The following is a 17,591-nucleotide window of genomic DNA, read 5'->3' as shown; positions in this document are numbered from 1 at the left end:
GGTAAAATAGAAAGTTGTCTTTTTCTTTTCACACACTATTGAATATTAAATGACAAACTGTTGTACAGTTGTGAGTTCTTACCTGTACTGGAACTGGTGAAGTGGCATAGATAAATGTGCCCCGAGGAAGTCCCCCACCTGCACTAGGATCAGCCAAAAAGGTCACAGCTGTGAGATGTGATGAAAACATGCATGCTCGTACGGGGGGAAACACTCTTGATGGGCTCCAAGTGATTTCTTTCGGCTACAAACAGGAACAGAGCATTTCATTCTACCAGTGACAGTTGAAGTCATCTACTGAAATCCAATGACACATTTATGAAGTGCATGTTTAACACAACACATCCAACTACCACAGCTGCAATCACAACAGACCACATCCCATTACGGAATTTCACATTAAATGAAATGTTTAAACAAGAATCCAATCAGTTTGGCTCCAACACCACAGGCAGACGCTCTGCACTTAGTGGCTGGCTTCATTTGCAAGGGACAGAAGACTCAGCACCATTTCTGTGCTCACCTGCCTTCTGTCTGCTTGAAGTGGAGGAGGGGGAGGTCGAGCACAGTCACGATACAACATTCGTAACCTTTCACACTGCATTTCTACAACAAGGAGCCTCTCCCCTGCAACAACAAACCAAACCAAGTCATGAGGTTCCAAGCAAATCTAATTACTTGAATCCAACAATGCAATCTTAATGAAACAAATATGACATTTGCATTTTCAGAGATCTGATCAAATAGTCTCACTTTCCCAATCAACAAAATTAAGGACAAAATCTAACGTATACAAGCATTTGTTTTCCTCATGTTTAATTTATATTTGGTTAGCAAAGACATTGTTATCTTAATTAAGATATAAACTTGCTCACTAAAATGAACTTTACGACCCAGCAAAAGCAGGAAGTCAAAAGAATTTATGCCTACTGTGAAAAAAATCAGTACACTCCCTTTTACACTGGAGATCATACTGAAATCCACTTGGTTCCTACCCTAACATCCTTTGCTTCAGCCATTTTTCCTCCAGTGAAAGGCTCTGACATGTTCCTAAAACTTGCCCTTGAACTAAGACTTCTGCTGGGCCCACTGCTTATCCTTAAACAAGAGGGAAGGAAATCAAGAGCTCAATCATAAGAAATATAAGAAAGCATTGTAAAAAAAAAACAAACAGCAAAGAGGTCATAAAAAGAAAACATATAAATGATAATGTCAAGGAATACAGAATTGGTTATAATGGAAAGCAAGAAAAGTAGAGAGGGTTCAGAAGCATAGCAGTAGAGAGCTAGTCCCAGGACTTGCATCTTCTGTGATGCGTAGGATACCCATGTTCTGACCTAAAATTTGTGCCTAATGTTTAAAATTTAGTCTGATTATTAGCTACTCTTAAATTAACAGCTCTGCAGCTATGACAAGACATGCTGTACTGTGCTAGCTATCAAACTCTTAAGTAGCTGGAAGACAAACCACTGAAAAGATTTTAAAAGCTGTTATGTCTCTGAACCAAATATGACAATGAAGCTGCAAGAACATCTTGAATACCTACCAGGACTGCACTCCTGAGCTACCAAATTAAGAACTTCTACAGCAGCTGGACACTGTTGAATGAATTCTTCACAGAATGAGCTGTCTTCTAACAGCTGAGCCATCACCAGGCATGCTCTTAATGGAAAAATAATATGTTTAAAGTATTACAAAAGTATACGCTGAATTCAAAGTTTTCTTCACGTGAATTGAATTCAAGACTAATTTAAAAGACAGCATGCCGACTGATCTATTTCTATGTCTGGTTGCTTAGCTATCCATTGGAACTTCCACAATGACAGCCTTCTCCTGGTTCATAACACTTACTTATATGAAGAATCTGCTCAATGCATTGTCAGTGTTACAGGGGACACTTTACTTTTGATACTCATTTTAACAACATCAAGACACTAAATGTACTTAAGGAAGCAAACAAGAATTTTTGCATTGTCCCCTGCTGTTATATGTCAATACCCATAGAGGAAGAAAACAAGAACCCATGCAATTTTCTTGAACATCTGTGTACGGCATCAAAACAGACTGACATGCTACACAAAAACCAACAACTCACCTGGTTCTTATTTCAGCAAGAAGCCGGACCACTGCCATTACTGGAGTTGAGCCATCTCCTGTTGCAGGAAGTGAGGTGTGAATAGATAGACTTCCCTCCTGAGGAAGCAACATGGACTGGACTGCCTGTACTACCTTCTCAGTAATGGACAGTTTATGAAGAGGCAATGCCTGATGGTGGGGGGGCACGGTAAAAAGTTAAATTCAAGTAGTTAGTTTCTAAGAAATGAGGGCGTTTTATTACCTGGAGTTAATTCTCATTTTGTACTATCACAAAACCAGCACCAAACACCAATCAAAAAGAGAAGAAATAGAAACAAAACCAAGAGAAACAACACAGTATGCAATGGAACATCTTTAAGCACCAAAAGATGAATATCCATGTTACTTGAATGAGAACTTAAATATAGATACTGTTAAGATATGTTTAAAATAATGAGGCAAACTTTACAAATAATCTTTAATCAAAGATGAAATAGACTTTTTACATGCTGTAGATTAACTGCCAGTATGCTGTGACAATAAAATAAATAATTGATATTATACTTAATATTGGATTCTTAAAACTACCGTACCTCAGATCTTGGAACACAGAGCCTAGATAATGGAATAGTTAATGTGTCTGATGCTTGAGAGGTCTTTCTACTGTCTATACTGGTAGGCGGAAATTTGACCGTTGCTATACCTTCTTGTTCATTAATAGATGCCACAACTCCAATGCTTCCTGCTATTCCTTTACCTAAAACCTACAACCAAAGAAGGCCTGCATAAGATTTAAGTCTTTACAAACAAGAAACACTGAGTGTTTAACACCACACACCAACTCAACACACAATTAGAGCTGGGTGCTTTAGGAGCAGGAATAACACACAACAGCAGTCTCCACAAGTGTTATTGCGACTGCTTCACAATTGCAGGCCATCTGCACACTGCTTCACAAGTATGCCAATGCAGGCAAAACATCATCAAAAGCACCAATTCTCATTTAAGATATAAAATGTGAATGGTGCTGAATTACCTGAACTTCAGAACCTATTTTGATCGTCTCCTTAAAGCCACCCAGAGCACAAAGGGCAGCTACTGCCTGCCGAGCAATTCTTTGAAGTTTAGCAAGTTTCCTTCCACTGCTACTCCCATTCTCCAAAATACTCTCTGCATATTTCCCAAGTTGTGGAATGTACATCAGAGCCCGAGACAGAACCTGAAGACAGAAACAAAAATACCAGAGAATGACTTCAAAGCACAATTCAAACAAAAACCAACGCCTCAAGCCTTCAGCCCACACACAGTCTCAGAAGAATTATTTTTGTTCTTGAAGAGAATTATATAACTCAGAATATTCTAAGTTCTCTGAAGCATGAACACCATCAAAGCTAGCTCCACTCCCTAATAACTTTTAGAATCACCGAGTTACATATATATAATCTTAGCAAAAGTCTTCATTCAAGGATTTAGCCTAAGCAACAGATTAGGTGCTATAGAATTCAGGAGGAACATAAAAGCAATGTGCCATACTTTCCAGCCAATACTTTAGACCCTCAGACGTCATGGCAGAGGACTGAATAGCAAAGGTAGAATAACTACTCGGCAAAGGCAAGATAACTCCCTAAACAAACAGCATTATTAGTTACTGAAAAGAATGACAGGCGACAGGTGAAATACAGAATGACAACACATTCTCTAACGCTGGACAATTTTTGGTTATTTCACCCTAAGACGTCAGATAGATACCATCTACTAGAAAGGGCTGCTTCTGTGAAGCTACACATCCCGGTTTGAAGTGTTAGAAGTAGTAAGTCAGAAAGAAATAGCTTAGCAAATTGCTAATAATTAAGTTCTCTTAACTACCTAATACATGCTTGGTGCAGAATCTGATACTTAATCTTGTGTTTGCTTACTTTTTCAGCAGTTGTTGTCCATATCTGAGCTGCGTTTGATTCTGGTGCCATCAACAAGCTATGTAGCAAAGCGATCACCTCTGCTGCCATGCTGTTTGCAACATGACCACTAATGAATGGCCTCACAGGATCAGTCCTATACAGAAGAAGAAAGCAATTTGCCCATTAATTTCAAAACAAGAGGAGGAAAAGAAGCTTCAATTGTCAACAACAATATACAGCACAAAAAAGGGAAGTTTATGAACACCCAGATTATTTCTTGAGAACTACAAATACTGGTATACAGAGAAGCAAAATCTAGACTCTAAGCATAGAATCTAAGTGACCTACCTGGCAAGCTCAGAATTCCTCTCTCTGCAAATAGATGTTTGCGCAGTCTTCTTTTTGTCCCCACTGGACAACCCACTAGTTGTTTCTGGATTGACAGTTTCTATGGGTGGCCCAACACTAACTATTAGACCAGACTGTGCCCACTTAGTTGCCTTTCGAAGAGCTGCAGCAGCTTCTTCTGTAATAACTTCACAGCAGCCACTCTGCAAATAAAATTGCCATGTAAGACAAATACTAACATTAGCTCTATTTGGCCACACTATGTGGTAGATTTAGCTCTGCTCCCTCTCCGTATGTAAAAGTACTGAGAACATATCAAAACATCCTCCTGTGTATGTATAAGTCACAGTCATAAGAGAAATTCTCTGTTGTTTTTTCTCATCTACAAAGAGACCAGAGATCAATGTGGATTCCATTCTTAGCTTAACAGTATAGCTTCTCTTCTCTGGTCAAAAAAACCACACATGAGTATTTCTGGTGCAAATACTCAAAAACATGTCTGAAAATATACATGAAAATGTAATTGAAATATGTGGTTTAAAATTTCTACTATCAATGTGCATTAAATACTCAGGAAACAGAATATTAAAGGGACTTAAACATGACCTATGACTGTTGGAGGAAGCATTAGCTGAAATTCTTTTTCATCATTTACCCTTGTATTTACATCAATAACTATATAATGCTAACATTACATATAAAGTTATCTTTCTGAACAGTTCTGTAAATTAAACAACATTTAACGAAGGGGATCAGTAAAAAACAAGAATTCTGACTGGCCACCAATTTTTACAATGTTAAATAATTCTTTAGTTATTCCTTTTCTTACTTTTGTCATGTCTCGATCCATTTTCACCACTTTCTCCATATTGGCTCCAGTTCCTAGTCGGAATGGACGACCTTCTGAGCTACTATTAAAATGAAAAAAAAAAAACCACATTAGCTTTGTTTTCATTGGTGGAAAAAATAGTTGAACTATACAGTCCAATTTAATATATTATGCGTGCTTTTAAATTATTTGAAAGCAACCCTTGCAACTGAATTGCTCAACAGTAATAGAAACACTTGATAGTTCAAGGACATAACCAGTTGCACTATAATTTACAAAAGGAATTTAATACTATTGAATGTAGTTATTTACATAGCAATTTAACTCTTCCCCCCTCAAAAAGAAGCATAATGAAATTGGCTTTTACTGAACACAAATGCCTAAGGGCTCCAAGTTAAACTTTCACCTAAGAACACCCAATAGCTGCACCTTTTAGTGTAATTTTTAGGGCATGGGTTCAAAACCAACTTGGAGTGGAGGAAGATGAAACAAAATGCAAGAGGTGATAACGTTGGCTGTTTAATATTCAGAGATCGCAAAATCCAGGTGGGTACTAAGAATACTAAAGAAGCTGTAATAGCAAATTATTATCTAGCGTATGCATTATTAAAAGCAATGCTTTTAAAGCCATTTTGCTTAGATAGTTCTACTTGTTAGTCCTACATAGTCTGTAATACCCTAACAAGATAACATTCAATTTTTCTGATGGAGTATCATTTAAGTAGCTAATTTTTCATGTGATTGTTTTCAGACAGATTAAGATGGTTTTATGTTCCTTTGCTAGTGGCTTACAGGGCTTGTAAGCAAGCCAAAACCAAAATGTCACACTTCATATGCCCCTCCTCCTTTTATACCTCACCTCTGTATACTCTGCTCTGTTTCAGCTTTGCTACTCTCATCATTGCTAAATAGTCTTCTACAAAACAGGCAAGTCCAGGAAGCACTGGGACTTAGATTCTTTCTGCTGCTGCCTCATCACAAATTCAGTACAGGGGTACACATTGTTATCCAGGTAACAGTATACTAAGCATCAGCCCTATAAAGCGTTTTTGCATTATCTTATTATTTTGCCAGTAAACACAACAAATTGGGAAGACATTTTGCTTGCCCATTTACTATTACGTCTAGAATGCATTTTTCTACAGCTGTAGCACTAAAAAAAGAAGAAAAATGGAATTGGCAAAATTGGTTGCTAATTCAAATCCAGTGAGTTAACATTACCTTAGTAACGGCTGAAGGACTTCATGGGATGACTGGTCTTCCCGTTTATGAATAAAAATAGAAAGTTTACCATCCACTGCCTCGCTTTCTTCTCCAGGATCTTTGTCACCTTTTATGGAATTTTTAGGGCTGGCTTTTGCCAAAATAGTATCTGGCTCAGAGGCAGTTGGAGAAAGAACCGTCTGACATCCTTGAAGTAGAAAGGAAAAAAACAAAAGAAAGAAAAAACACACAACCATGAGCTCCACTGACAAACTTTTTTGCCCTTGAAACTAATGCTAACACACCCGAGATGCATCTAAAACATGACTGTGACACACATCTCAGTTTGAGAACAGTTAAATTTAGAGGCACATGGAAAATCACAGAAATATCCTATCTTTCAGCACTGACATATCATATACCTTTTCCTAGTTGAGCCTTCTGTCAATACAAAAGCTCCTTGCAGAAACATGACTTGTTTGGCAATTTCTCAAATTAGCATGACACCAAAAAGATGCTGGTACCTGGTACTACATAATCTGCCAGCTTTGCCAACAGCAGAGAGGCAATCTTGGAGGCTGGGTCACTGGGATCATCTTGTTCACTGTTCAGAGAGGGTACCGAGTAACTCCAGGGAGGCAATTCCACATTTCCACAGTCCTCAACGCTCATAAGAGGCAGTGCAGCACGACACAACTGGAGGATTATAAGGACCAACTTTGGAGAAGGACGCTGATCCAAGAGAAGCGACAGAAGCTTGGACACACAGGCTGGCTGGCTCAGGATTGCTTTACCTATGTGACTCCTGAAAGGGAAAAAAAACAGGTAACTGCCGTTTGAAAAAAAAATTAATAAAAATGACTCTTTGATGATGCTGTTGTAATTAGAAACAAATGAATTTATTTTTTACAAGATGTTATTAAAAAAAATTTCAGTGTCTGGCAAAACCTTATCTGCAACAATTCTTACATAATCTGATAGCACTGATTAAACAACTAAGACTGAGTAAGTGTCAGTTTATAATCAAGTTTTAGAATGGTTTTGAAAGTTATCTTACTTTCATTACTGTAAAAAAAAAAAAAATCTCCAAAAGAACCCCCACCTGCTTTCATACATAGGAAAAAATACTCCAGAGACATGGCTTAGTACCTTGACAGGTCATTAAGAAGACTGAGAACATCTTGAAGCGCATCATTTCCTGCAGCTTGGTTACCACAACACTCTGTAGCTCGTGCAAGGTGGTTGGTAAGAAGGCTGGAGACCTGACGAGCCAGACCAGAGTGAACAGCTTCTGTTGAACCACCTTTAAAAGTAATGCAAGAATACATGACTGTAATTAACAAAAATGAACATACGCATCTACAAATTCCTCACCTATAAGCTGAAAACAGTAAAAAAATATTTTTGTTTTGCTATAGCAAAACTTTTATATGTAAAATATGTTTAACTAAAAATAAAACCTGATACAACATCTATGTCCCATTAGCCAATAGCCATGTGTCTGTAAGTTTACGTATGTTATGGGTGAATCCTACCACAGGAGAAATGTGTAAGTGATCACTCAAGGTCTGCAGGTTCTCTGATTATGTCTAGACAGAACCAAGTGGCAGACTTGAAATTATCTGCAACATAAACACTCCCATGAGGAGGAAAAAACCCTAGAATTTAAAAAAACAAGAAGAAAATTAACTTATTTTTGTATCCACTTGTGGGTTCTAAAGAACCCACACAGTGCTGAAGTCATGATGAGTGAATGCCCTGTTTCAAATACATTTACACCACTTCTTAGGCACTTGGGCAATTCTAAAGCATGCAGTAGATATATATTTGGCAATGCCCCTACCTTCTTCTTTCTCCCATTCAACACACCGATTTGCTAGCACCTGGAAGGCAGCCCAAGCCATGGTGGCCACCTTCTGTTTCTTAGTCTGTTTTTCATTCGAACTGGATTCTGTCTGGCTGCTTAAACTGCAAAGCCTGTCCATAAGCTGTACCAGGCCACTACGTACCAAACACTTCTCTTCACTCCTGTATGAGAATAGAAATTCAGATTTTACTTCAGTAACTTTTCAGTCACTAACAACAGACACAACAAAAATCCAGAACTTGCTGTTAACTCAGCAGTTAATGACTCCACAGAAAGATGGTTTTGTCTCTCCCTTGTCCTTCCCAGATGAAATTCTATATTCTGAGAAAATTTAAGACGATGTTCTCAGGTACTCTTCATTATGAAGAAAGGGAGTATATTTATACTATATAATGCTTCTCCTTGAGGCAAAATCTAATAAGGACAGCTGTGGATGTCCTCCTTCCCTTTCTGAAAGAAATACTTTCATACCTTGTGTAAGGTATAGTGCATAAGAGGCCAATGCTATTTGCACAAGCAATGGGGTAGCGAGCACACAGCGAGACCACAGATGTCATAGTCTCTCCAAAAGCTTCCTGGACTTGCTCCACCATCCCACCACACGTGAGCTCTTCAATTCTGTTGGTAGTTAGAAATTTGAAACAGTAGGCTTTCTAGGTTAAATAAAATAACAAACTTCCAAATATAGCTTTTAAAAAGAAAAAATAATCAGCACATATTAAGAATTACTCAAGAAAGATTTAGAAGCAAAACTGCAAGTCATTTAATGTTTTAATATGAAATATATGTAAACAAGATAGTATGGTAGTTTTACCCCAGACATGATTGAAATTTGACTACAAACAAAATAACTACAAAATATTTATCACATTTAGATGACAGCATCAGCTAAATCTACCACCAATACCTAATTAACACAAATTTAGAATTAAGTCAGAAGAGTAAGATATCCCATATACATCTCTGTGGACACATCATCCCAGTGTGAAAGGAAAGTTCATCTACTGCCGAATAAAAACATTTCTTAGAAGTTTCTGCCTTTTTACCCTGCAAGGGCCAAAGTGGTTGTTGCAAGCTTTGTTCTGCAAACTTGAGCCCTCATAGCTAGTCACTTCTCATGGTTTTTCTTTGCACAAAACATCTACAACTTCTACAGAGACTGAAACATTTAATTATTTTTCACAGAAATAAACAAACCTTGGTCCTCCCTGAAGTACCATGGTCACTGGGCCTACAAGATGCGTCACACCACCAACCCGAACAGCTGCTGTCAGCAACTCCCTCATATGCACTAGGGCTTGCTTCCTTGTATTCCCACGCCGCCACCTTGTCTGAGCAGCCAGCAGAAAACTGCTGCTGGATACCTATGAGATTTTGTTTGTTTGTTTCTGTTAATGAGACACAAGCAAGACACCCCCCTTCTTTGCGAAAGTTTGAATTTGAAATTATAATGATTTAGCACATTTAAAATGACATACCGCTTGGTCAGGATTCGTTCCAATGAAAGCAAACAGTTGTCCCAGTAAGACACTGTACGTGGGTTTATCTCTGCTATCCTCAATGGTCAGTGACTGGAGAAGAGTGAAAGAGCTACTTCTATGGCTGGTAACATGGCGGCGCCTATGAGAATATCAGATAATTACATCTGGCAGCAGTAAGCTCATCCAATGTAAAAAAAACCAACCATGCTATGCTTGCAAAGTTTATGATGATTTTAAGAACACAGGCCACGGTGTTGCAAAGCAGCTTAGTGGAATAAACCCTTGTATACCTTTGACTTGATCTAGCAAACTCGATATCTTCGTTACCAATCATTTCCAAGTCAGATGGTGCTGACATACTGCGAAGGAAGACGGGCTGACGCACTGCGTGAGATATCACTTTTGTTTCAGATGCTGATTTACAGGCTGCAATATTACACAATACGAAATAATGTCACTCCTGGTGTAGGAGGTTATGTATAAACCTTTTTTAAAATTACTGCGGACATTCCAGTGAAAGCTATAACATAGGGTGAAGAAAACACAGTCTAAGCAAGAACTTGCAATTCACTTCTGAGGACTTTCCTGTTTTCAGGTATTGTTTCAGGTTAGTTTTGTTTTGATTAGGTTAAGCATTTTTTTCCCCAATATTTCAGGAGACTAAAGTTTAAATTCCAAATATTATTACTCAGACCTTAATTTACCATCATTATGGCAATCAGAAAACAAATACTCAACTTCATTTACTGTAAAAGAACTTATTTAATTTGAAAAAGTAAAAAAAAAAAAGATTAATTTTAATTTAAGTGAAAGAGAGAAAATTAGAGGAAAGGAATAAATCATAACTTTAGAAAAAAAGAAAAAAAAAGTACAATGCTGGTAGTGAGATATATACCTGGAGTCTCTGCAGGAGTACCAGATATACTTCTTGTGATACCAGACTGTGCTGCAATAGTGACATGTAATAACAGCTCTGCTCTGTTCATCAAGCTCTTAACTAATGTCTTTGTTTTTGCTAGGGGATGAGAGGTCTTCTGTATCAGTGAATTCACCTCTTGAAAAAACTTTTCCCTAAGATTACAAAGGAAAAATAAAAGAAGCAAACTCAATTATGTTCTAATGACTTCTGAAATAATGTGTTACTGTGAGAAAGGTTATTTTAAAGAAGACACATAGCATCAATCTATTCTATGCCAACAAAGTAGAAAGCACAAAAAATTAAAGAAATAAACAAGTGATTTGTTAGTAAGTACTAGTAGCTGTAGGTACTAATATTAATATATTTAGCACAAACTTTTCTAACAATTTAACGAGATATTGCTAGACAGACAGGAAAATTAAGTTTTAAAGTATTTGCACCCCTCGTTAGAAGTTAATCTGAATGTTGCTGCTCCCAAAGATTGTTTTCTTTTTATAGGTCTACCAGCCTTTAGTGGAATTAAGACATAAAATGTTTTTGAAACATTTAATGCCAGCTGCTGTTTCACATCATTAGGTGTCACAGGGTACAATGAGATTCAAGTGCCTACTTCAATAAGCATTTATGTATGTAAGCAACTTTAACCCTGCATAACTACTTTTGGAACTCACTGAAATTCCACAGTTGCTTAAAGTTGCCTATTTTTTAAGTACCTTGCCTAAAAGGTAAATGTCACAGCCCGCTACTAACCTTAGTGCCAGGACCACATTCTCAAGATCACTTCCATCAAAAGAAACTTCTTTCATTGAACACAGAAGTTCCAATTCTTTCATCTTGCTCTAAACAAAGTGAAGGCAAAGGATGAACACGTATTGAGAGAGCAGCATGAAGCATGAGCACACACAGCAGCCACAATGCTTACCTCATTGAAGTGATAATCATAAAAGAATGGGACATTGTTCTCCAGCTTCCCATGCATGGCGTCATCTACCTCATTCTGCCATTTCTGCTCCAGCTCAGCCACACTCTAATAGAGACAAAAATAACACTTATTGCAGTTGTTCATCTTAAGGAGTAGAAGAGATCTTAAAAGAATAAATCTGAGTACATTTTATATTTCTATGTTTCTAAAATGCTGTTAATACACGTTTATTGTCAAAAAAAGCCACCTTTTTTTTATGCAGTTTTATTTTTACCTGCAATTGTCTCTCCATGGCATTTAGCTTCTTAAAAGTCTCTCCCATAATTTTACAAAGTAAATCATATTCTTCAGCATGTTCTTCCTGATACTGGAAATTTATGAGGGACTGGAGCGCATCAACCAAATTCAAATGTTTAATCACACATGAAACTACCATCTCCTCCATTACTTCTGGCTGAATCACTTCCCTAGGGTTATAGGTAAAGCCAAACTGATTAAGCAAGAATAACAGACAAACTTTGAGAATTCATATTTATAATTCACTAGATGCTGCATTCACAAACAAGTATTTACAGAATATTAAACGCATACCATCATACATGAGAGGCATGCTGCATCCTCACCGTTGCTTTTTTAGCTCACTTACTTTGGCACCAAACATTTCAAACTATAAAAGTCAAGTTAGAAAAATAGAGCAAAACAATGACTACTTACTTTATACTAGGTCTAAATTGAGGCCGAGCACGTCCAGAAATTTCCCTGAGTTTTATCATGATTCCTGGAGGCAGCCTGATCCTAGGCAGATCAAAATAGTGTCCAACAGGAGGCACTAGAACATCAGAAGGATACGTAAATTCTCTATCTTCATCTATAGTAAGAGGCAATGGAGAAGGACTTGGTGTAAGGGCTGGAGATATTACACCATTAGCTTCCACCTGCCACTGGCACCTGGAAAAATAAATAAAAACAGATGAAAAGGATTTTTTTTTTCCCCCAACTCTTCTCTCCTCCCTCATTCAGAAAGACACATTAGTCAACAACATGTTACAAAGACAGACTACGTATTAACATATTAAGTGCGGCTTGTACCAAGCATAGCCCAATCCTCCTCTACTTACTCTAAAGAAAACCTCTATTCTACAGTTATTCCCTTAGTTTTAGGCAACGCAGAACTCCTGAACAAACTCTGCAGGAAAAATTATCACATCACCACCTTAAAACACAAGACTTGAGCACAAAGACAAAAGTCACCTTCCCTCAGAAAAAAACCCACATGGGAACTCAGATCAAAATTTTATTTTTTTTTTTTTTTTTTACCTTTGTAATAGTTTAGATCTTAAGAGCTCTTGACAGGTTTCTTCATCTTTGGTAATTTCTGGTCCATTGTATAATATTCGGAGCATAGAACAAGCTAACACAGAAAGGCCAAGTGCCAGGTCTACTAAGAATGGCAAGCCTCCCGACACATCCTCTGAAGACTCCTGTAGTAGGAATAGTGATAAGTTGCACTAATCAATCAGCCATGAAGTCCTTCCCCAATATATTTCAAGATAGGAGATTTTGTATTTTTATATATAATGTTTTTATATATAAGAGATACAGATATCTATCTATCAATTATGTCTTTTACACAAGGTATACTGAAAAAATGCTTAACAATTAAAAGCAATATATAAGAACAACTCAAGACAAGAAACAAAGCATTTAAACATTACTTTCCTGAACCAAGAAAGAAAAAAAAAAGTAAAGTTATTTTTGGTTCAGTCATTCTTTGGCCTGCAGATCTGTCATCTCACAGGCCTAGTCCTAGCTTCCTGGTAGTGGGATTCAAGTTTCCTTTTGTTTGATCCCAGTGTCCCTCCCTTTTCTTCTTTATAGGCTGGAATCATTATTCCCTCATTAAATCTCCAATTTCCAGGTTGTTACAAGATATCCATCTCTCCAAAGAAATCCTGATCTACAAGCAGCAAGGGATATTCAAGTGACTTCATCCAAGTCCAGTGCCAATGACAAGAGCTAGATAAGACATATTTGGTAGTAACTATCTTCATAAAATCCTAAGCATGCTACAGACCATGCCACAGGGTATCTCTAGCTAGGGAAGCCAAACATCTAAAACTTATGTCCCTTACATTGTAAAGCATGATTTTTTTTATTGCCAAAATAAGTAAGCTATTACTGGTTTACATTTCAAACATTAACTTCCAACTTTGAAGTACATTTCTATCTGAGCTGAGATGTGTAACAGACAGAAGATAAATTGAAGCTGAACCTATCCCATGGAATCTGTCACATTTGAGTACCTGTGCTCGAACAGTGCAAGCAAAGCCCCACATAGCTTTGTCTGGAGTGTTGTGCTCACGACCACTCCGCATTTCAAAGGAGAAGGTGACTGTATCTCCTTCCACCTTAAAATTTTGATGGGGAGGAGGGGAAAAGAAAAAAAAAAAAGAAAAAAAAAAAAGAAAAAGAACATACATTTAAGAATTGAGGCAAACAAATGGGCTTTTCATAAAAGTGGCTTATTTTATGGAGTAATGTCTTTAATGACAGTTATCTAAGTATTATTTTTATCTCCAATTATATACTCTGATTTAAGATTCTTCCCTTTTTGTAAGAATATCTTTTAGTGGACAATTTGATTTTAATTTTGCTGCTAGCTAACTATAGTAAAACAAACCACCATAGTTGTAGAATCAAAAGTAGAATTTATCAGTCTGTGTTACTTGGCCTTGATTTTCATCAAAACACTTCAATTGTTTGTCTGCAAGAAACCATGCAATAATCAACAGTTCTCTTCCTGAAGGAAGACAGACAAGCTCTTCAAGGAGAAGAATGTCAAGCATTAATAGAAGAATTTGCTAAAAAAGCAGTATAAAAATCTATGTCTGAAAAATAAATGACATTCCATTAATTGTGAACAATGGAGTGCTTGTCTGAAATTGCTTTCCAGTTTATTACTTGTTGGTTTCCTTTTTTAAATCATTTTTTGTTAAGTATATAAACCCAGTTTTAGTGTAGGACAATGTAGCAGCACAAACATGTAAGAAAAAAAAAAATCATACTGCATACAGTCTGAGGGAACATACTGCAAAATTCTTGAAATACTAAAATTTCAAGTTTGAGGGATTTTTCTGTCTTAGCTTTACTGCCAAAAGCATCCGATACAATTTTAAAACACAAACGCAAATGGTTGGAAAGTTGCTGAATGTACTACTTGTTGTATTTGTGGGTTACTGTTAAAAAAATGCAGTCATGACCATGGACCTTAAGAAAATATGCACAACCTCAGAGCGTGCAAGAATTTCTCCTAGGAAGATATACTTATGAGAACAGTAGTGCCATTAGAGACTCCAGGACTGAATCATACCAATAATGAATTCCAGTAAGACATAACAAAACAACTTAAGCTCAAAGAGAGGCATCACACAACATACAGTTGAACTTAAAGTTATTCCCCAAGGACAGAAAAGCCCACTTAAGTGATCTCATCATGGATAACCATACACTTAAAAGCTTGCACTTCATTGCTATAAGGGTTAAAATGGACTCGACATGGTTTCCAAGGGGGATTTTTCTGCGTGAAATATTGTTGGATTATAATACTGTACCTTTACTAAGTCTTTCGGCCAACCAGTTCCTAAGACACTACGGCTGCCATATCCCAGTGTATTGCCTCCATACTCAGCAACCTTCCTACTGTTTGTGTTAGGACCAGCATAGATCACCAACTTCAAAACATAAAATACACTGTTAGACTGTAAGAGAAAAACAAGAAAATCTAATAATAATAATAATACTTAGCACTTACACCGCGCTTTATATTTTCAAAGCGCTTTATCAACATTAACAAATCCTCACAACAGCCCTGTGAGGTGAGGTGGCAAGTATTATTATCCCCATTTTACAGATGGGGAAACTGAGGCAGAGAGGAAATTGAGTGACTTGCCCCCGCAGTCACACAGCAAGTCAGCAGTGGAACTGGGAGCAGAAATCAGGAAAAATCCTAACTTCCAGTCCTCATGCTGAGCTAACTAGAACATACTGCCTCTCTACTAATAAATGGATTGATCCTGCTCCCAAAGTTAATATTTTGTCAGTGACTTCAGTGAGAACATGATGAGGCCCACAGTTTTCTGTAGGAGTTTAACCAGTAATGGGCAACATTTTAATATTAAAGACACTTATTAACTAATGGGAGTGAGCATCACAGGACTTGCTCTATGTCGAAGAATATATGGCAACAATTAGTAAGCAGCACAAGTAGCCCTCTGATTATACAAAGTAAATAAGTGCTATTAGTTGTGTTCTTGAAATTGAAAATACTTGTTCATATTAATCCATGTAAACAAGCCATTTATCATCAGGGAAAAAAAAAAGTAACCTTTCCAGTTCTACCCAGTTTAAACAAACTGGGCTGATCTACAAAGCTACAAAGTAGGTAGGTAGATTAAAATTTGAGAAATAAGGAAAACAGAACAACAGCAAAAAAGAGAAGGAAGTCAAACTTTGACAGTCTGAGCCATCACGAAATGAACTTAGAAAATGGAAGAGTTGGTATGAATTTCGGCGGGGGGGGGGGGAGTGGGAACGGGGACACGGGACGGGACACAACAGACACAGACACGGAACAACACGGACACGAGATGGGACAAAACAACTCCCCTCCCCGCAAAACCCCATCCCTCTGGAGTCTACTATATTTTCCCTATTTCATGACTACCACTACTTCCAATATCTTTTGAGGAAACTTCCTTATTATAGAGCTTAACTCTTAACAAAAGATCCTCACAACTGATAGGTTTTAAACACTGAAACAATCACTGGATATTATTTACTGAAACACAAGAAGAATTAAGCATATATTCGTTTTGGGTTGTTTCTTCAAGAATAATAGTAATTAAATACAAACCATTTATCTTCATCTTCCTGCCTCTTCATGTCAACAACTCTTTGTACATTTTCTATCATTTAGCTAAGTCTAATTGTAAGATGAAATTCAAGAATTCTTTTGAAGTTATTCACACTTATGCCACACAAGAAATAACCTCTCTGCATCCCTGTACTTTACATCCTTGAAGTAAGTAGACTGTGACATTACAGTGTACACTAACAAGCTCCTATCAATAAAAACCTCCCACATTATCCTGATCACTCAAAATAAGGTGCCATGAAAGACAAGGGGCAGAAAAGATGAAGATGGGAAGTGCTGCTGCTGGAAATATATAGAAAAGAAAGTATTTCCGAATTGGCCCTTGCTTACCTTATCATAATCATATTGTGAAGAACATCTGTTGTCAAATCTAAGATATAAACACCGAGCTCCTGGAATATGTACAGTTTCTTTAAATTTATAGTTATCCCTGACAGGATGAACTGTTTCTACAGTCTTCCCCGCAGCCCAGGGAGCAGGGATCTTCAAACCCGTAAGAAAACCTGGTTCTTCTTTCTCTTCCAGCATTCTGAAATTAAAGTGAAAAATTAGTCTTAAAATTCAACACACAGATTTCTACTATGTATTCAGACATCAAACTACAAAGTACTTAAAATCACCTCTCAGTATTGATACGTAGTGACACAAAGTATTGACCCCTCACTGTAGGCATAACTGTATGGAGGGAACATGCAGAACTTATATAGCATAAACTCTGTACATTAGAAATAACTATGCCAATCTCTAACCTGTAAAGTCTGAACTTCTTCCTATGCTTTCCAATTTCCAAATTACGGTAAACAAACTACAGTAGCACCATAAAAAAAGTAAATGGTACTATATATGGATTCTAACACGATTGGTAGCATAAAGAAACCTTCCCTCCTGCAACCACACCCAAAACAGATTATACTGTCATAAAACAATATGTCTAATATATCACTGAAGCTTATAATTTGAAGGAGGATTGAAAATAAATTCTTCTGAGTTTCCACACAGTATATTACACATTATCACTATTTCTAAGCAGAAGCTGTGTAACTTTGAGCTGAGACACTGGATTTAAATGCAGAACTTAAAATGGTTGTTTTGCTCTATGTAAATGAAACCATTTA

The 17,591-nt window shown here is 37.1% G+C and overlaps 1 protein-coding gene across 6 annotated transcripts in view; it reads right to left on the bottom strand.

Annotated features, from left to right (window-relative positions):
* HECTD4 (HECT domain E3 ubiquitin protein ligase 4) overlaps positions 1 to 17,591 on the bottom strand; it is a 76,876-nt gene that overhangs the window by 24,934 nt on the left and 34,351 nt on the right. For 4 of the 6 annotated variants that reach the window (XM_049806387.1, XM_049806388.1, XM_049806392.1 and 1 more), the window contains exons 21-46: positions 16,807 to 17,005; positions 15,155 to 15,301; positions 13,847 to 13,951; positions 12,861 to 13,024; positions 12,258 to 12,491; positions 11,818 to 12,010; positions 11,544 to 11,648; positions 11,372 to 11,460; positions 10,598 to 10,773; positions 9,993 to 10,128; positions 9,700 to 9,841; positions 9,419 to 9,585; positions 8,693 to 8,839; positions 8,198 to 8,382; positions 7,504 to 7,657; positions 6,879 to 7,159; positions 6,373 to 6,562; positions 5,152 to 5,233; positions 4,323 to 4,525; positions 3,993 to 4,128; positions 3,113 to 3,295; positions 2,670 to 2,840; positions 2,096 to 2,265; positions 1,547 to 1,662; positions 524 to 627; positions 83 to 244 (exon numbers count right to left, since the gene is read on the bottom strand). In XM_049806387.1, the coding sequence (XP_049662344.1) occupies positions 83 to 244; positions 524 to 627; positions 1,547 to 1,662; positions 2,096 to 2,265; positions 2,670 to 2,840; positions 3,113 to 3,295; positions 3,993 to 4,128; positions 4,323 to 4,525; positions 5,152 to 5,233; positions 6,373 to 6,562; positions 6,879 to 7,159; positions 7,504 to 7,657; positions 8,198 to 8,382; positions 8,693 to 8,839; positions 9,419 to 9,585; positions 9,700 to 9,841; positions 9,993 to 10,128; positions 10,598 to 10,773; positions 11,372 to 11,460; positions 11,544 to 11,648; positions 11,818 to 12,010; positions 12,258 to 12,491; positions 12,861 to 13,024; positions 13,847 to 13,951; positions 15,155 to 15,301; positions 16,807 to 17,005 (4,141 nt within the window). The remainder of the gene's footprint in view (positions 1 to 82; positions 245 to 523; positions 628 to 1,546; positions 1,663 to 2,095; positions 2,266 to 2,669; positions 2,841 to 3,112; positions 3,296 to 3,992; positions 4,129 to 4,322; positions 4,526 to 5,151; positions 5,234 to 6,372; positions 6,563 to 6,878; positions 7,160 to 7,503; positions 7,658 to 8,197; positions 8,383 to 8,692; positions 8,840 to 9,418; positions 9,586 to 9,699; positions 9,842 to 9,992; positions 10,129 to 10,597; positions 10,774 to 11,371; positions 11,461 to 11,543; positions 11,649 to 11,817; positions 12,011 to 12,257; positions 12,492 to 12,860; positions 13,025 to 13,846; positions 13,952 to 15,154; positions 15,302 to 16,806; positions 17,006 to 17,591) is intronic. The other 2 variants (XM_049806390.1, XM_049806391.1) reach the window with 1 other exon arrangement.

This window comes from Accipiter gentilis, chromosome 7 (genome assembly GCF_929443795.1).
Source record: "Accipiter gentilis chromosome 7, bAccGen1.1, whole genome shotgun sequence".
Taxonomy (NCBI): Eukaryota; Metazoa; Chordata; class Aves; order Accipitriformes; family Accipitridae; genus Astur; species Astur gentilis.
This window is presented reverse-complemented; position numbering and strand designations above follow the sequence as displayed.